The sequence below is a fragment of the Cebus imitator genome, unplaced genomic scaffold (genome assembly GCF_001604975.1).
Source record: "Cebus imitator isolate Cc_AM_T3 unplaced genomic scaffold, Cebus_imitator-1.0 Scaffold715, whole genome shotgun sequence".
Classification (NCBI taxonomy): domain Eukaryota; kingdom Metazoa; phylum Chordata; class Mammalia; order Primates; family Cebidae; genus Cebus; species Cebus imitator.
This window is the reverse complement of record NW_016108030.1, coordinates 378,306-399,267: the sequence shown is the minus strand read 5'-3', so window position 1 is coordinate 399,267 and position 20,962 is coordinate 378,306. Positions and strand designations below refer to the sequence as shown.

The following is a 20,962-nucleotide window of genomic DNA, read 5'->3' as shown; positions in this document are numbered from 1 at the left end:
TTACACCATGTAAATGCCTGTGCTTTAATTGAACAGTTTCATCAACTAGGCTGTGATTGCTGTCCATTCATTTATTTACTTTCGCTGCAGCTACCATTCTGCAAAGAAATGGCTTTTGTCAGGCGACAGAGAGGCACTTTATCTTCATTTTGTGCACTTTTGTGCATAAAAGACTTCGTGAAATGGGCATATCATGACTAGGGTCAAAAGAAACCAGGAGACCTTTTCCTTTAACATAAAAACTGAACAACACAAACTACCATCATATCTTATACCATCAAGGGACAGTCATCTTTAAACCAATAATAAGAAGGCATCTGGGTGACTTCCCTGCACATGATACTATGCCTCTACATTGATGAGCTATGTTCTGGACAACAAAAGCAAAGTATTTGGACTTTAAACTCAATTCTGCCAATGTTCTTTTTGAGATACATTTGTTGAATTCCAAAAATATATAAACTGTGTTAGAACATTCTCCCTTAAAAATTAAGTAAAATTCTGTTTTTTAAAACCCTTTGAGGTCAGTCAAGGGAAGGTGCTATTCTCCAATCCATTTAGAAGATTAAAACTTAACAGTGTCACATATGCTTTTAAAATATGATAAATAGGAGGAGAAAGCAGAAAGCGGTCTATGTGAGGGGAGGGAAACTAACTTCCTTATAAAGACCAGCAAGCCCAGAATATTTAGATTCCAGAAATGATTTAAATACACTCATAAACTAACTCACAAACTTATAGCAGTGAAAAAAAAGAAAACCAAAGATAAAATTTCCAGGGAGTCATCTGCTGAACTGACTGAGGTTCAGAGATCAGCATAAACATTTCTGACATTGGGCTAATCAGTTATTCAAAGATTACAAGTTCCAGGGAAGGAAGGAGGAAGGGCAACAGCTATGTGTTCATATGGGTCTTCTATAAGATACATGTGCCTGGTGCACAAAATAAAAATGCAAAGTACAACTGAAGTATATCTGCTTAGAGACAGCTGGCAGAGATTCTCAGGTCTGCATATATTCTGCTTATTTCAGCAACTCATAGAGCCAACCTGTAATTATTTACTAGGAACGGACTAAGAAGTAAGAAAGCCTGGATTTCAGTGGTGGTCCTATCTTTGACTTGCTCTGAATCCTCAGGGAAACCCATTCATTTATCTGTGTTTCAGTTTCTTCATAAATCAAATGAGGATGGCGATACCTACTGTGCTCAGCTACATTCTCACACAACTGGGACCATAACACGAGGCTTGTGATTGGGGCCCACTGTGGAAACGTATACACAACCACTGTGACTCTCAGTGCCTCTTCCATCTTGCATGTATGGAGGCAGGCAGGGCCTTGAAACATTTCCCTTGAGACTGCAAAAGAGCAGGGCAACTTCTCATTTGCACCTTCAGTCAGTTACCCCAGCTGTTGTGCTCTACAAATACTAAGAATCACCTCCAAAAGAAGTTAAAAGAGAAAAGAAATAAATGGTGTACACGAACTCAACTTTAACTAAGATAAAAATTCATTCTATAATTTTATCCCATGTATGGTTTTCTCCACCGCTTACAAAGTTTCATTGGCTATATATATTCTGTTGCTTAGGCCATGTAAAAACTTATTTTATTCATAGTTTTTAGATAACTTTTCTGAAAATTTAATTATGGTTTAATGAGTTTTATGTTTATTGACTAAGTATATTGTTACATTTTGCTGCTACAGTTAACCGCCGTAATAGAATTGGTATGTTTGAGAACCTCACACAATACATATCTTCCAAATACATTAAGCTTGTTAAAATGCAATATTGATTGTGCCCTAAAGCAAGTTCTAATTTTGTATGAACCTTTTTCATTTTATCCTTTAAATTCACAAAACAAAAACCATTAACTGCTTCTAGCAATAGTACTTTACTCTCTTTCTCTTTCTTTTTGCCATACTGACAAGGAATAGTATGGAAATTTTAGGGTCAAGAAGACAATATGATATAAAGTCACATTTAAAAAGCAAATTAATGTTTTTCTTTTAATTAATGCTTAGTACCCACAACCTAAATCTCTGTTGCCATTTCCCCCTATAATTTTACAACCTGCTCCTCCAATTCAATGTTAGTGTACAAATAAGAACCTAAACATATTTCACTCTAGTAAGGCAGCAATTTAACAGAAACATGGTCTCCTACATCAAAGTAACCAATGACAGAGCAAAGAAAAAAAAATTGTGGCAGAAAGTTATACACAGTAAATGCCTTTTGGACTTTCCAGTGAATTATTTTCCAAAAAAGCAATTTAAGTAAATACCCTAGATGCTATGGTATACAAATATTTGCTCGTGCAATATGCCAACCAAGAGACTACAATTTTCTAACACATCAAATACTGTAAAATAGCTATAAAAAATTTAATGTGTCTTATAAATCAAGAAATACACCACCTCCACTAGCACAACCATATAATTAATCCAGAGATTCAATTATTAAATTATAAGTTTTTGGTAAGTAAGGAGACCCAAAGGGTAGGCCAGATAACAAGTTATGTTCTCTTAGCTGTCAGCCAAGAAATGGTTATTTTAACATTTACTAAAAAGCCTCTAAAATTAACACCTCAAGATGATATATCACTGACTTTTACATTTATACACTGATTTTATATCTTCCATCCAAAAACAATTTGGGTTAAAAATTAGGAAACTTAGAGACTGAATGGCAAACAGAAAAACCTTGGATTGGGAAGCAGGTGTCAGAAGACCTGAGTTTTAGACTTGACTCAATCTTGGGCATGCCACTTAGCCCTTCCAAGCTTTATCTTTCTCATAAGTAAAAAGCAGGTAACTTACCTACTTAGCAAGGATTTCGCAAGGACTAAAAGACCCAGAGTGATCAAGCCCTGTCCATCTCTCCACCCTCCCCAGAGCTTACTCAACTCCAATTACACAAGTTCACGTCTATCTTAGTCTTAGGGCTTCTGCCTGAGTGGTTACTTTTGCCTACAGGTTTCTTCTCCCACAATGTGCCTTAACTGATTCCTTCCTGTCTTTAGGTCTCAGCTCAAACAGCACCTCCTCAGGTCTTTCTGAGCATCTCTTCTACATTTTTTATAGAACTTGCAAGGTCTGATATAATCTTACTTCAGTATTTATTGTCTTGATTATTGTGTGCCCCACTGGTGTGAGCTCCGAATATGGACCTTGCCTATCTTGTTCACGACTGGACTGCAAGTTCTGAGAACAGTCCTCAGCACAGTGACAGGATGTTCGGTGAATAAATGAACATATACAAAACAAAACCACGCAACACCTGACATAAGATTTTTGTGGTAACTGAATGCCGAATTCAGTTCTGGGACTTTAGACTTGGGAGAAACCTGTGCAGTCATCTCATGTCCAAGTTTAAGAGGGAAATCTTTTCTCAGCAGTTCTGAACAACAGCCACATCATTCTGCTTAAGGAAGGGGAGTTCACCACTTCCCAGAGTCACCTAGCAATGAACACCACATTGTGTCCATCCTTAAGATGTGAAGAATCTGCCTCTGCAGGTAAATCCCTGTAACACTCACCAGGTAAGGCACCATGCTGGGCCCTGTGAGGACTCCCACCAAGATACCCTAGACATGACTCTCCTCCAGGGAACACAACCCAGTGGGAAGAAGAGTAGAAAGAGTACATTAATCACTAACCAAAGGCCGACTATCACAGAGACATTCAAGACAGGCAATTTCTGTCTAGTTTTCAGAAGAACACAAAGCAAACCTGTTCCTCATCTACAGAAATGCCCTTCCAACTTTAAATCAGCTGTCATGGAGCCCTTTAGTCTTCTCTTCCTCAGAGAAAAGTTAGCCAATTCCTTTCAAACACTTCTTGGCTCAAATGCCAGTTCCTCCATGAGGCCTTTCCTGATCCTTCCTGAGGAAAGAGCTAAAAGCTATCATTCCTTCCTCAGCCCCCCAGATCTGTGCACCATACATAGACAGGAGGTCCAGACTGTGAGGTCCTGTGCACACTTGGGGACAGAACTTCTGCATCTATCCAGACACAAGTTTTATAAGGCTAGGCTGTCCCCAGCATCTGACACAGTATCCTCCACACAGCACACACTCAGAACTTGGCTGCTGGACAGATGAATGAAGGACTGAACAGGCACAATTCCCTGATCCCTCATTATTCTCTCCATTGCTCCTCTGGGGGCTCTCTGAACTGTCCACATGTCTGTAAACTCAGCATCCAGAACTACATACAGGAATCCAGAATCCAAAACTGACAGACACTATGTCAATCCCTGATGTTATGCCTTCTTGGTGTGGCAGGGAATAGATTTCAAATGGAAACTAGATCTCTTCCACCCTATAACACAGAAGTGTGCTAAGGTAACGTTTACCTGTTCACAACCACTTTTGCTGGGGACTTTAAACATCTTTATAAATAAAAGATTTTTATTAAAACATTAGAAAGAAGTCTTGACACTTCAAAACTTTTTTTTTCCCTGAAAGGAGATGAGGTTGAAACACTTAGATTCAGCAAATTCTTACTTGAAATATTACCATAATGTATTGATTTTTACCAGACTCAACTGACTGAAAAGTTGTTTGTATAGCAATATTGGCCAAACCAATATACTAGAACAATTTTGTTACCCATAGTAATCAAGTGCATTTCTGAAGTATAATTATACTGTCATAAAAAATAAAACCAAGATACCCTTTTCCAAGCAATAAAACAATAAAGGCTATAAAACAAAAAGAAAAAAAGGCTAAATAAATGAGATTTTTAAAAATGAAATTTAGTGTCTTTCAAAAGCTACTGCCTCTTCTTCCTTCCCTTAAGCCAAGGTTAGCAGAAAATGATCAATACTTCAATCTCAATAAACATTTTCAATAATAGTTAATTCATGTGGAAACAGAGTCTGAAAATCTCTGCTCAGCGACCTGTGACATCCTGTCATGTTGGCTGAATGCCAATAATCCATCATTGCCATAATGGATATGAGCATGTGTGAAGTTATAGGAACATGGAGGGGTGGGGAAAAGCAAAGGTGGGAAAGGTGCAGAGAACCATGAGCTCAGGTTCATTCCTTAGGTTTGAATCAATACAATACACATTATCGTACAAAACAAACCTGTAACAGTGAATGCTGAGAGAAGGAGAAAAGGAAACATACGTAATTAATTTTATTTGACAAATATTCATTGATTTTCTGAAAACATTAATATCTTTGCTTGTCACATGATACTATAATGCAATCCAGCCATATACAAACATTTAATTTTGCATTAGGATGATGTCTTGTTTGCATGTTTAAATTATGATCTTGCCTGCAAGGAAAAGACTCTTTATGTGATTAGAAATTTAAAGTCAAAATAAATCAAACCATCATCCTAGCTTTCAGGTCAATTTTAAAACCATTTAAAAACTACTCTTAATTTACAAAATATACATCATGGAAAAATATATAAAGGAGTAAAGGGCCACTGACATAGCCACAAGTGAAGCTGCGTCCAGACCTCTTGCTCCCTCTTCAAGTTTCACATCTTCAGGTTGGCAGGTGAAAGAGGAAGTCCAGGTTTTCTAGGTACTATGTGGTTCCCAATATTTTCGCTATCAAGGACTCTTTGCATTCTGTTTCCCCTAAGGAATTCAATGTTTTGAAATATTCTGTTTACTAAACAGCATTTAATTAGACAATTTAAGCACCTTCTCATTTTATATAAATGACCATCAGTGTTTCTAATTTTCATTAAATAAATCATGTTACTCTAATGAGTTAATATGATTCCGGCCCCCAAACACTAACTTAATGTTTTAGTTGGCCTCTACAGTCATATCACAAGTGCAAAACACAATCTAATAAGCCACAGGATCTCAGTTGTCACCTCGAAGGACCATCCCCAGCCCACTGCCCAGCAAATATCTCTTTTTAGATAAGGCAACAGAAAGGAGAAGAGACCAACACCTTTGAGAATTAGAATCCCCTCCCTCCTCTTATTGTCTCTAGGTAGGTTCAAATTAATTCGTAAATAACGATATACTTCCAATCTTCAAAACACCATCAAGGCAGTACATATACTACCCATTATATCACTGAGAAAATTCTACCTCAAGTCCAGATCAGACTCTTATTCCATCCTGTGGGAAGGAGCTCGAGGTAGAAAATTCAGTTTTCAAACATCTGGCCCCAAAGCTAAAAATATGAGTCATAGCTTGAACAACTGGCTTTAAGAAAAAAATAATATAGAAGATAATCCTTCGGTGATTGCTGGCTAACTGACCTAGCATGATTTAATCCTACAAGTTAAATATTACTTCATTTCTATACCCAAAGTTTGAGTGACGCCATCAAATGATATGCCAAGGAAGCAGTTTGAGAGACTGGCTTTGGAATCAAACAATGTTTACAAAGTAACTGTTCCTGTTAATTACTTTCATTTCCATGTGACATACTATCCAAGAAAAGGAGACAGTGACCAGTGAGTTAATAGATAGTACACACTGAAAGTTTTAACATCTTAAAGAAAGTTAATCATGCGAATATCAATCTCCTTAGTTTGGGTATTCCACTTCTTCTAAGTGAATGTTGTACAGCCTCTCAAAGTAGCTAGATATGAGGAAGATTCAATTAAAGAGCCCCACTAAAACCTCTACTTGCCTCATTGTCATTTCAGCCAAGACGTACTAAGGATCTATTTTATCCTTAAAACTGTGCTGGGTACATGAGAAAACACAAGAAAACAAAATGGACTCTGCTTGACCTTGAGACAACACTGCCCGGGGGGAAGAACACCAAGCAAAAAGAAAAGAAATGCTGTGTAGAGATCTGGCTTTCCCGCTGAATGGCCACATGACAAGCCCTAGTTTTTTCACTGGTAAAATGGGCTTAACATTATACCAGCTGTCCTATAGCAATCCGAAAATAAATTAGGATTAAAAAATATTTTGAAACTTAAAAAAATCATTGAAGATAATATGTAAGATATCATTATTTATCAAACAACTACAGAATAGAAGAAAACATAGACGTATAACGTGTGTAACATAAAGGCAGGATTTCTCAAAGTTAATTCAATACAACAATAATTCTGTGAGATGTTTATAGATGTTCATCAAAAAGAGTCCCATGGCCAAGTCAGGGTAGGAAGTACAGAATGTAAATCATTTTTCTATTATTAGTACTACCATTACCAGTAGTTAACATTTAATAAGTTTCAGTCATAGTGCTAAGCCTTTTATGGATCATCTCATTTAACCTCACAACAACCTAGATATTACTATTATCCCCATCCTACAGATGGGAAAACTGAAGCATAAGACATCACATACTTGCTGAAGGTTACACAGCTAATTAGTGACAGAGGCAGGATTCAGCAACTTGCAGCACTCTAGGAAATGGGGCAACAACAAAAATATATTCATTACCTTTTCCTAAACTTTTCTTCTTCCTAGGCTTGGGCCACACTTTAAGGAATTCCTTCACATTCCATGTAGCCCAAATTTGTAATCCAAGAAATATCAACTTAAAATTACCTAAGTCACTCTCATAATATAGAACACAGCTAATCAGGGGATAGCACACAGAATTCATGTTACTATTTAGTTTAAATGTGTGGGGCTCGAATTTCATATTGCACAACTGTGAAGGACATCTATACTTAAAGTAGGAAAATGTATCAATTGTTAAATAATATACCTGGTAATTACACATGATTATAACATCCCTTGAAATTCCCAACATTCCATCAAGTGAAGTAAGACTGCATTATTAAACTTCTGCTTTGTACTTACTAGCTTTATTACACTTTAAAGAAAAAAATGGAATAAGCCCATTAGGCAGTTTTGTTACCAATGAGTGGATTTTCCAATATTTTCTTCATCTAGTTTATGTAGCATAGCCTATAATGTAATCATTCCGTTTGAAAACCCACAATTTTTATCATCAATACCATTAAGGTAAACTTAGTGTAGAAGAAACTCAATCATAACATATCAAACGCTTACTTTATAGACATTAGTAAAGTAGATCCACATTTTTTGATGATTGTACCACTTCTTTGTGCTGTACTAAAACCCAGGGATATAAGAACAATAATACAAGCCGAAGCCCAGGCAAAAATGACACCCAATGATCAATGACAAGTGGTTACGCAATTTGGCATCTTCACCTCCCCTCTTAAGAATCATACAGGCAATATGGTAAATGAAGTTTCTTCTTTATTTTTTTCTGAGACAGAGTCCTGCTCTGCTGCCCAGGCTAGAGTGCAGTGTTGCGATCTCTTCTCACTGCAACCTTTGTTTCCCAGGTTCAAACAATTCTCCTGCCTCAGCCTCCCGAGTAGCTGGGACTACAGGTGCATGCCGCCATGCCAGGCTAATTTTTGTATTTTACTAGAGACAGGGTTTCACTGTGTTAGCCAGGATGGTCTCTATCTCCTGACCATGATCCACCCGCCTCAGCCTCCCAAAGTGCTGGGATTACAGGCATGAGCCACTGTGACCGACCATGAAATTTCTTTGTATAAGAAATCTACTAAATAAGCACTAAAATTATCAAGATATTGTAATTTACCATCCATAAGCAATCATGTCAAAAACATTACAACTTATAACCCTCACAGTAGCATTAGCAATGGTAGCTAAATGAGTTCTTAGGATAAGCTGCTAACGTCACACACAGCATTCTAACAAATTAAAAAACTTGTGCCAAGGACATGTGGAAGAATGGTCCCTTTGATATAGCAGCCCTAAAGAAAGGAGAAGTTCTAGCGATGCTTCTTAGCTAAAAACAACATCAACAGAGTGAAAGGGGAGTTACTGTTTAATGGTGGAGAGTTTCAGTCATGCAGGATGAGGAGTTCTGTGCATGAATGGTGTTGACAGTTGCACAACAATGTGAATGTACTTAATGTCACCGAACCATAAACTTAAATATGGTTAAAATGGTGAATTGTGTTATGTGTATTTCGCCACAATTTAAAATAATAATTTTAAAAACAACATTAACATAATTTCACGTTTTAATTTTCCCTTGGGGGATCAGCATGTTTTTTCTACTTCTCTGTACACTCCCCCTTTTAAAAGATAAACCCGGCCAGGCGCAGTGGCTCATGCCTGTAATCTCAGCACTCTGGGAGGCTGAGGCAGGTAGATCACAAGGTCAGGAGTTCGAAACCCCATCTCTATTAAAATTCAAAAATTAGCTGGGCATGGTGGCACATGCCTGTAGGTCCAGCTGCTCGGGAGGCTGAGGCAGGAGTCCTGAGAGGCAGAGGTTTGCAGTGAGCTGAGATCGCACCACTGCACTCCAGCCTGGGCAAGAGAACGAGACTTCATCTCAAAATTAATTAATTAATTAATTTAAAAAATAAACCTATGTTTCAAAATAAAGGATTAAAATTTCAACATCTAGATAGAATATTATGTCTAGTAAAAATTCTGCTGGGGTTTTGTGGTCTTAGGCTTCTTCCCTTCTAGAATAAGCTAGAATAGTAAATTCACAATAGACCTTCAATTAGTGATGTAAAACTAAAGGTTTGGTGAAATAACACAGATAAGTAGGTTAGGAGTCTAAAGACACACTTTTGATTTCCATTTGAAGTCAACAAAAGGAATACAAAGAGCTGCCAGAAATGTCTCTTGTGTATTATATTTGGCTATCAGCACAAAGGCATTAAGAACGAGGCTTCAAGCTTTGAAAAGTATTCTTTCCAGTGATCTCAATAGAAGTAAATCAGAGTATACATGTTCCTTCTTCCTCTTTCCTTTCTATAGGTACCTGAACTCAAGAACCTTCAGAACACGGTAAAAATCCAAGTCAGGCAGTAAGGAAGAGAAGACTAAGATGAAAAGATACCATTTATACTGGAGGTTGTGTGGGAAGAAATGCTAGTATGATCCAGGGAAGGAGAATGGTAGCTGTAAAATTCATTAGACACATTGGGCCTCCATTTTCAGGGCCAGGCCCAAGGCCCAAGAAACATGTAAGAAACATGTCATTATTTATTTCTCTGAATTATCATAGCGGAAGGACTTCACTTTCAGACCAACCGTTCATAATGCTCAATCATCTGCAGGAAAAAACAATCCAAACATGTGAACATAAGTTCTTAAAGGACTATATTCAGGAGAAAGGACTCACATCTTGGCTGTAACTGCAGGGGACACTGAAGCCCTGAATGGGTTACTGGACCAAATGACTTCAAAAGAGCTTCTAAGCTTGAGAAATCAAATTCTATACCAAGGCTGCATCAGTAAGAAGGGATGTTCTGGGATTTTAGGATGTAAACCTTCATGGTCATAGAATAGGGCAGTTTTTGATCTGTATTCATGCGGTTATTCAGAACTTAAAATTCTAAGAACATGGGTAACCAATTAGAAAATAAGTTAATTATTTTACAATTCTGGAAATACATATTAATATCCACGTTAAAGTATCTGTGGTTGTGATCTGATATCACAACCATAATGCGATACAGGGTTAGTGTGTACATGGAAAACAGCTCTCTAGAGGAAAGTTTTATTATTCCCTCAGGGCTTTCTTACAGAGTATGGATTTTTTAATTCCTAGTGGAATATTTTTCATACACCATTGCAGACTATTAAGTACCAGATATTACATTATGTAGTTTAAACTTTGCACTACTGCATAAGAAGACTTCCCTGTTGGAGAACTGTTTTTTATGGCTAGCATTTTTTAATATGAAAATGAGCATTCCTTTGGGGTAAGATCACTGCAACTGGAATTTGGGAGAACTTTATAACTTAACATACTCATCAATGTGTAGAAATTCTCTCAGAGGAGCAGGGTGAGGAGAGAAGAAAATACAACAGGAAGAAGGCTTTTTAATAACTTACAGTGTTGACACAGGGCAAAGCAATGGTATTTATAAGGTCTGGCTTCCACTGGGCATAACTGTAAACAGGCAGGGGACTAGTGTAGGGTGCTAGCAAGTTAATAATAATAATAATAATAATAATAATAGTGTTAAAAAGCAAAGGAAAAAAATGCATTAAACTTCAGGCCAGTTAAAGGTACACTTACTAACGGCAGACTATTAACTACACACTCAGGAGAGATGCAGACACGGAAATATTAAAAAGGCAATATAAATGCACTTTCCAGGCAATTCTTGAGAAAATAGATGTCTTGCAGAATTTTGGAGTCAAATATGGAAATAAAATCTAAGTGCTAGTGGTCATTTAAAAATCTTCATCACAGAGAACTTGGATACTCAGTATTTGGAAAAGTGGATAGAAAGCTTAAACAAAATTGACTACTCACTTGTAGACTGTGCCTCCATTGCCATGACCAAGAGTGTCCCGATACCGTATGTCTTGTTCATTCATCTCCACAAGAAAGAAAGAAAAACAAAAAGGGTGTCATGCTGTGGATGGAAATGTCAAGGAAAAGCAACTCTGGGCCATAAACAACAAGCAGTCTGGGTCATTTCAAGTTCAGCTGCAAGAACAAGAAGATCAATACAACATTTGCTGTCCAATTTATAAAAGACGATACCAAGGGACAAAGTGATGGAAAGTTTAATGACAATTTGTTTGCCTGGGTCATTTCATTAAAGTTTGATAAAAGGTGTCAAAATGGAATGATATAACATAGCTCAAAAGGGTCAGGTCAGAGATACTGATAAGAAAATAGTCTGCAGGACTGCATATAACCAATGCCAAAGAGCACTGCACATAACCAAAGTCAAACTTAGGAAGACGACAACACACACACACACAGACACACACAGACACACACACACACACACACACACACGCTCTCTCTCTCTCTCAGTAATCTAATGCATGATCTGTAAATAAATCAGCCCTAGAAAACTCCTCAGATGATCTCCATAATTAACACCTAACAAACTAAATGTTTATGATTTTCCTAGAGTAGATACAGCTTTCTCTGCAAATAACAAACTAGTATACAGCAATATTAGGTAGAAATCACATTATAAAGATGGAAAAGTACCAAATTAGTGTACTTAAGATGCACATATAGTCAAATATTATAACATATAAAGGAAAAATACATCGGCATGTAATTTTTATTAAATATAAGTCATTTTCAGAACTTAATATATAAAACAGTTTGCATGTTTTCCAAGGTTCTAAAAAACCTATTATACCACAAATTTGTATCAGGAATAGTAGGTGAATTATGTTAGTGCCCACAAAAAAATGTTTTAAGAGTTGTAGAGAGCTCCCTATATAATTATTTATCAAATGACTTTAAGACTAGTCAGACTTTATTTGATACATTCAGTAATTTTCTACACACTGGTCCAGATGCTTAAAAATTAACTGCCAACTTTATTCACTAAGTGGATTTAATAAAGGTGTCATTTTCCATAGAGCTAAAGCTTGGGAAAAGCCACAGTAAGCCCTGAAAAAAAAAAATCAATTTCCAGGGAATTGCACTGCCTTGCATGGGCAGAAAATGGATGGAGTTTTTAATTCAATATCACTTGGAAAAAAAATAGTTTGCTCTCAGACCAGTATAGTAAAGCTTTAAATATTTTGCTCTACCCTAAACTTCCACCAATTGAATAAAGCAAGGGTTCATTTACCTAGGGAAATATTTTCCCTCTACACATTTCTGAAGTTGAGGCTTCAGAGAGCTGTGATAATTAGAGTACAACGCAGGTAACAGAAACAGCTTCCTTTCCAAGCTGTTTTACCAATCCTAAAAGAATATTGACAGATTAATGTGTAAAGGCCAATTCAGCACCCAATTTAATTGTAGTACAACCAGACTGATGCAATTTAAAATCAGCTAATTACTATATTTAGGGTCAGTGAAGTAATGAAAGACAAACCAGAACAATTGGCAACTATTTTCCTATTTGAGGGGAATTCTGTTCATCTGTTTTTTTATATTACTAATACAGAAAAAAATATTTTAAGCTGTATAAAAGATGTGGTATAGAGAAAATAAAACCTCATTATTCTGAATGGAATGATAAATTTTAAAGCAGCATGACGAAAAGTAGCACATAAAGTGACGAGATGCTAAACTAGCAGAGTTGCTGTTTGGGTAACTTAGATCGATGAAGGATAGGTAAACAGCAGTATCCATTGGTGGGCACAAATAGGCCACTGGGCTAATTCCCTTAGAACATTTCTCTAGGTAATCTAAACGTTGTCTCTAACAACCTGATTTGTACTATTAACTAACAAGCTGCACTCTCATCCTGGCTTGACATAAATTTCTAGGAGAGACATTTCACTCATTCAAGTACACAAATTCTGAATTTGTGGCACAAAGATTTAAGCATAAGTTGGAAGCTGCTATGTAGCAGATAGGGTCTAGGCTGAGGAGGGACCCCAGTCTGCAGTCATATCCCCTCCACTACTTCATAGGCAAAGGGGTAGGTATGGCATGTCTCTGAGCATGTTCAAATGGTATAATCCTGGTATCATAGTCTTTTTACCACTGATATCCACTAGCGTTAAAAAGAGAAGGGAAGAAGCTACCCAATTCACATTCCCAGCACTCCAACCTAACAAGGAGTGGTAGGCATCCAACACTGTCAGGGTGCAGGCGGGGAAGGAGTGCAGGGAGGAGAAGGGGAGAGGAAGAATGTTTGTTGCAAGGGTATGTGCATGTGCATTAATCACTGTCTAAGCAAATTCAAGGATGGAAAAAAATCAAGACAAATATAGAATCCTTCAGATAACCAGGAGGATTGCAAGAGTCTCATAAAGATAAAAAGCAAGTTTTTTTTGAAGAGCAAGTTCTAGAACCATGTCACTTAGATAGTACCCATAAAAAGTGACTAAAGTGTTCCTACAATGTGTTTCTACGAAGTTTTTTTTTTTTTTTTTTTACTGAGTTTTGCTCTTGTTACCCAGGCTGGAGTGCAATGGCGCGATCTCGGCTCACCGCAACCACCGCTCCTGGGTTCAGGCAATTCTCCTGCCTCAGCCTCCTGAGTAGCTGGGACTACAGACACGCGCCACCATGCCCAGCTAATTTTTTGTAGTTTTAGTAGAGACGGGGTTTCACCATGTTGACCAGGATGGTCTTGATCTCTTGACCTCGTGATCCACCCGCCTCGGCCTCCCAAAGTGCTGGGATTACAGGCTTGAGCCACCGCGCCCGGCCCTCTACAAAGTTTTAAGGTTATGCAAACTTTGGCCTGTGAACTGATTGAGAGTTTTTTGGTTTGGGGAGTTTTTTTGGGAAGGCATACGAAGTCTCACTCTGTCACCCAGACTGGAGTGCAGTGGTGCTATCTCAGTTCACTGCAAATTCCACATCCCAAGTTCAAGTGATTCTCCTGCCTTAGCCTCCCCAGCAGCTGGGATTACAGGTGTGCGCCACCATGCCTTGCTAATTTTTGTATTTTTAGTAGAAATGGAGTTTCACCCTGTTGGCCAGGCAGGTCTCAAACTCCTGACCTCAGGTGATCAGCCCACCTCAGCCTCCCAAAGTGCTGGGATTACAGGTGCGAGCCACCACGCCTGGCCTGATAGTTTTTTAATATTAAAAAATATCAGGTTATTTTTCTTTTTGCTTAAATTTTCTAATTTTATTATGCTGTACAAATACTCCTCATGTAAAAACATTTGGGAGGGATAGGAAAAACAAAGCAGAGGCCAAGAATTGATTATAAAAAATATTTTTAGAAATTCCTATCTCTGATCAAATGGGTTAATTTAATTGATCTTAACTATGAAAAACTCGTTAAAGGGACTAAAATCAACTAGTAGTATTTTTGCCTTTTTCATTTAGATAGGAATATTAATTCAACTTTTCAAAATGAAGCACAGGAAGAGTGTTCATCATATAAGAAAGTCATATTTATAAGCTTATGGAATATTGTATTTAAATATTACAGTTGGGATCAAGTATCATTTTTTTAAAAATCACAGAATTTTACAGCATCCTGAGACCACTTAGCCCACTTCACTTAGGTTTATTGCATGACTAGTCAGTAACAGCTAGTCAAGGCTAGAACTCAGTCTTTCAGTACACTCCAGTTCAACATCATAGCTCAGCAGTTTGTCTCGGGTGTTAAGTATGGAGGGACATTCCTATCAATGGCCACTGGCCCACAGGAAGGTACACAATCAACTAAAAGACACTCACCAGTTAAAAGCAATTTCATTAGCTATGATGTTTAAGAAGAAAAACGTTTTTAAAGTCAAACAGCTCTTTTGAAAAGAGGTGAAGGATTTTTATTCAATAACAATACTGAGTCGTTTTTAAATACAGTCCAGTTTCCTTGTTTTGACTAAAAAAAAGGCAGAATAACAAATGTGAGGGAGGAGGAAGAAAAAGCCACAAAAGTTACAATTACATGTCAACTGCCAAGATAGCAAATGACCCTAGAGAAATGACTGGCACTGAGCTCCGTTCCTGCTGCAAGAGAGGCAGGGGCCATAAAAGAAACAGAGACAGCAACAACCCATGGGCAGTCAGGTTGGGTTGGGTGGGTAAAGGAGGATTGCTGTGTAGTTTAGATTTACATACACAGTCTCATTCATGTTTCAGTCTTCATATGTAAAGAATCTAAGAGTTACATATACTAGTAATAATAGTTTTTAAACCTAATTTTACAATAGATACCTATTCTCCCCCTTTTTTTTTCCTAAATATGAAAAGGTGATCCTGTTGTTCGTTTTTTGGTTTTGTTTTTGTTTTGAGACAGAGTCTTGCTCTGTTGCTCAGGCTGGAATGCAGTGGTGTCATATTGGCTCACCGTAACCTCTGCCTCCTGGGTTCAAGTGATTCTCATGCCTCAGCCACCTGAGTAGCTGGGATTAAAGGCGTGCACCACCATACCCAGCTAATTTTTAATATTTTTAAAAGAGAAGGGGTTTCACCATGTTGGCCAGGCTGGTCTCAAACTCCCGGCCTCAAGTGGGCCTCCTAAAGTGCTAGGATTACATGCATAAGCCACCACCTAAGCCTTTAGAAAAACGGTCAGTGTTTTTCTAAAGGTTTTTGAAGTTTTTCTAAAGGCTTTCTGAAGTTCTCAAAATAACAGCCAAAAGATATAACTGGACAAGAATTAGTTCTAGATCTGATTTGAGTAGATTTATATTTGGAAAATACTGCCACCCTCTCCATAAAATCGAAAAAACAAAAAAAAAAAAAAAAAAAAAAAAAAAAAAAAAAAAAAAAAAAAAAAAAAAAAAAAAAAGAAAAAAATAACTTTAGAGATGCAAAAGCCAAAGTCACTACCTTTGGAGTAAGTGTGCACTTTTTAAATTCTTCAAATTGACCCTCTGGGCTATTTCTAATCAGTTTCAAATCAAGGGCCAATGTTAAACAGATGATGCCACACTAGAACTGAAGTAGGAAAAACACATCAGTGCGACTGATTTATAGCTCTCAATAAAACATGCCAAAAATATCTTCTATTTTTTTAAGCTGGAAAAATGGAATTACCTCAACATAAAAGGGCTAACAGGAAAACAATGTCTCCATTCCAAAGATTGTATGTTAAACTTTTTAAAAAGTGCTTGATCTAATGAAATTAATGGGAAAAATGAAATGGAATTCAATTATGAACCAGCAAAGAAAATATTCTTTGCTTATTGTCTGTCTGTATTAAGAAGAATCAGTACCTATTGCTTATAAATCATTAAAATAAAAATGCTCAATTAATCCTTATTTTATATGTAAAGGTCTGACAGAAACTAGTCCCATCACTAGACCTTTGCTTCACAAATCGAAGCAATAATGGTTTCAGAAAGCAGTCACACTCTATGAGCAGACAATTGGAGAGATTTAGTAAATCCCACTTTATAGAGCAGAGACTAATCGGAAAACACAGGCCAGTCAAATGTTTCTTATGAACTGTTGACACTATATCAATGCTGAATCAATTGGTGGCATTTACTCTGAGTGACAGAAAAGAAATAAATATTTATATCACATAACCTATATCAATGAACCCAGGCAGAAAGCTATTTCTAACTTGTCAATATTTGATTATCTTGAAGAATCATGTCCCTTTCTTTTAATGATTAATATGAATTCCTTATTAAATCTAAGTGGAGGCTAGTGGAAAGGCAAATCATTATTAATGCTTGAGAGCATAAACCACTAAAATAAAAAACTATGCTCAAGTGTTAAAGTATCATTAAATGTGACTTACATCTTCCATATCAAGTGGTTTCAGTGTTTAGCCCAGAAATTTATTGATGCCAACAACTGTGCATAGTACCTCACTGCAATGCAATTTCACTCACTGTTTAGTTACCCCATAGCACTAAGGAATTAAGGAATTAGTAGAAGGAGACATTTTAAAAGCTTCCAAAGGTGGGTTTTTCGGTTTTTGAGGGGATTTTTTGAGTGCAAGTAAATGTAAGAAAGGCTAATCCTTATTTAAAAAAAAAAAAAAAAAGTCCTATTGTTTAATATGAGGTTATCACATTCCCAAAGGAAAGCAATAAACAATCTTTAAGTGTCAAAAATCCTTGCCATGACATCTCCCACCATAGAGAACCTCATAATTGAAGCCACTAAGACATCTATGGTACTAGGTTTACCGTCAAAACATTATGAGCATATCGGGATGCTTATTTTTTGCAGTGGAAAAAACTGTTTTTCATTTTTGAAAGAAGAGTCTATGACAGGTTATTTTCCATTGCCTGGGCTGAACAAATGTAGTTAAAGCTTCTTAATTTATGTCAATTTTGAAATATATTTTCCAGCTGAAGAACACAAGTGACTCATACATAAATTACAATTAGTAACTAGAATGCAAGCATGTTGAAGATACATAAATATCCTAGGCTCAATATTTTTGCTTTTAGTCAGATTTGGTTTACATATACTGGTTCTAACAAAATATAAGGCACTGAGGGGAGATAGATGTGGACCTCAATCTAAACACACCCTTTGGCTGCTGAAAGTTAAAGGTATTAGATAAATACTATCTAAAATGTTCAGACTGCAAAGATTATACATACACCACCAGATTCTCCTTAGCTGTATATAGGATATTTAAGGACTAGAATTCACATACTCTGGATGGTAATCAGGTGTCAGAAGCAGATCAACTTAATTTCTTCTAACTGTATTCAAGGAAATGTGTGCTAAATGGGCAAGGCCTCCAGAAGCACTACCATACAGCACTGTTTTAAGGCATGCACATCTATTAGGCCACAATGTTACAGGTGATATTAAAGGACAGGCATGAAGACCTGGCTTTGTCTTCTTGACATGCTCCACTACAAGTACTTGATTCATGAAATGCCAATGAGGCTTGGAGAGGTCAGCGTGTGACGGCACTGAATAAGCATCTGAGATAATTAAGATTTCAGCCTTCGAAACATGGACGGGAAGTGAACAGCAGTTAAGAAAATCAATAAGAGTCTTTTATTTGCAGTGACACAGATGTCTCAGTCAATAGAGCCTAATAGGCAGGCTTGATCGCAATAGACAGGCGCCTGCCTCCAAGGCTATCAAAGGGCTTCCACTATAACAAACATTAAAACGCATTTATGTTGCTATTGAAGAATCGAGGACCCTGTAGGTAGCTTAATTTACCAGTGTATGTTTAAAAGCACTATACTATTTCAGATGTGTCCATTTACTTGAGTCAAAATTACTAAGAAATAACTGGCCTGCAGGCCCGTTTGTCCCTCACTGGCTGGGTTAGGTCATTCAGCTTTAGATGACCAGTCTACTAGGCAAACCAAGGTCTCCTGAAGGCCGGGAATTTTATATGCCAAAGGTCTGCTGTCACTCCACTTCCCTAAAAAGCCAGTGTTAGTTTCAGGACAAAAGAAGGAACGAAGGTGAGAAAGTAATGGTTTTTCCTTTTCTCCCCAAAGATAATGAAAGAAACAGTCACCTCAGAATGCAGGGCCATTTCAACAACCCACGAGTTGACATACTTGTTCAGAACTGATTAACTTTTTAAAAACTGAGATGGCAGCAGGGTGTGTGCATGGTACTTCAATCTGCTGGGAGTGAAACCCATTAGCACAGTTTGAAAAACGGCCTGTAAATTGTTCTGCCAATCAAATTAAGCCATGTTATTCATTTATGACAGGAAATTCACACTCTTTATCTGTTTAATAAGCTTATGGATACAAAAGCTGGACAGTAATACACTACTATGTGAAAATCTTAATATATATTAATACCTACCTGGCCATTGGCTAATATTTTTTTCAGTTCAGCAGAAGACTTCTTTAAGCTGAAAAGGAAAGATAATTTTTAGTGGCAAGATCATCAACACCTCTGAACACCACTGAAAATTCCAGACTGAAATACACTATTTCTTTTAGGTATAGGCATTGAGCATACTCTTCACATCCTTCTCCCAATATAAATTTTTTTCAAAAGTAACTGGCCAAATGCCAAAAGTATCAAATAAAGAGACTAAAACCCTATTAGTAATCTAAATCAATAAAGAAGCCTACAGTCAAGATGAAGCTACAAAATTTTATCAACTACTTCGGTGACTATTTTTTGGTCATTCATTCTACTGTCTTTAGATAGTCTTTCAGAGGCAATTTCATGTGGACAATCTCATCTGCTAAGCACTAATATTCACAGCAAACAAAGATTATAGAACTTCAAAAGGCAAAATAGATAATTTAAGTCCTCATCTCTTACACAGTTAAAAATCATAATTCATCTTCCTGGGAAGCAAATAAGTATAGAAATAAACCCTGGTACTCACTAGCTGTGTGATCTGGGACAAGTTATTATCCTCTCTGAACCTCAATTTCCTCTATCTGTAAAATGGGAAAAATACCAATTTCATAGGGCAACCAGGAAAATTAAATATTACAAAAAAACTAGCACTGTGTCTTGTCCATAGTAGGCATGTTTTTATAAATAAAATTAATACATTTTAGTTGGCTTTCTTCCTTTCCTATGGGTATGAGACTCAGCTCCCAGACTTATTTAGGAAATATTAAAGTGTTTTCTGAACATATATGACTATGTTAACACTCATGTCGATGAGTTTAGTGAGAGCTCCTTTTTTTTTTTTGAGACAGAGTTTCGCTCTCGTTGCCCAAGGTGGAGTGCAATGGCGCCATCTCAGCTCACTGCAACCTCTGCCTCCCAGGTTCAAAAGATTATTCTGCCTCAGCCTCCCGAGTAGCTGGGATTACAGGCATGTGCTACCATGCCCAGCTAATTTTGTATTTTTAGTAGAGACAAGGTTTCTCCATGCTGGTCAGGCTGGTCTTGAACTCCTGACCTCAGGTGATCCACCCACCTCAGCCTCCCAAAGTGCTGGGATTACAGGTATGAGCCACTGCACCTGGCATGAAAGAACTTCTTGAAGAAAGAATGGTAGCCAAGGGGAGCTCTGAAGTCATCTAGCCTTATAACGAGTTATACCTATAAACATCTACCTGCCTAGTAGAGTAGCATATAAAATAGCACCTTCCCTAGGAATGCTCTATTTGAGATTTAAAGCCTGTTAACTTTATGCTTAATCTATCTCCTTTAGCCCTTTACCTACCTACCAGCGCTAATTGTCTGTAGAGAGACGTTTTTCTTCCTTCCATACCCCCCCCCACCAATATGGCAGAGTCTGGGAGCTCCCTGAGAACACAGACACATCTCACTTATTCTATATACTCCATTCTCTTCTCACCCTTAAATACAGCCCAATGACTGGGCATATGCTAAAGGGTTCCATAAATGGTGGTCACTGTTCTGGTTATTATTATACTACGGTGGCAGTGGTAGTAATGCAGTAAGACATTAAGATCATAAATACATTAGAAAGCAAAAAGGGCCAAGCACAGTGTCCCAAGCCTGTAATCCCAGCACTTTGGGATGCTGAAGGAAGATCGCTTGAGCCCAGGAGTTCAAGAACAAGCCTGGGCAACATAGTAAGGCCCCATCTCTGCAAAAAATAAAAAACTTAGCCAGCCATGGTGGCATGGGCCTGTAATCCTAGCTACTTAGGTCACTTGAGCCCAGGAGGTTGGGGCTGTGGTGGCCGTTAATTGTGCCACCGCACTCCAGAATGGGTGACAGCAGTGAGACCCTGTCTCAA

At 37.5% G+C, this 20,962-nt stretch overlaps 1 protein-coding gene across 4 annotated transcripts in view; it reads right to left on the bottom strand.

Annotated features, from left to right (window-relative positions):
- MAP2K5 (mitogen-activated protein kinase kinase 5) overlaps positions 1–20,962 on the bottom strand; it is a 258,213-nt gene that overhangs the window by 190,076 nt on the left and 47,175 nt on the right. For all 4 annotated transcript variants that reach the window (XM_017518933.2, XM_017518936.2, XM_017518941.2 and 1 more), the window contains exons 7-8: positions 19,087–19,135; positions 11,248–11,312 (exon numbers count right to left, since the gene is read on the bottom strand). In XM_017518933.2, coding sequence (XP_017374422.1) covers positions 11,248–11,312; positions 19,087–19,135 — 114 coding nt within the window. The remainder of the gene's footprint in view (positions 1–11,247; positions 11,313–19,086; positions 19,136–20,962) is intronic.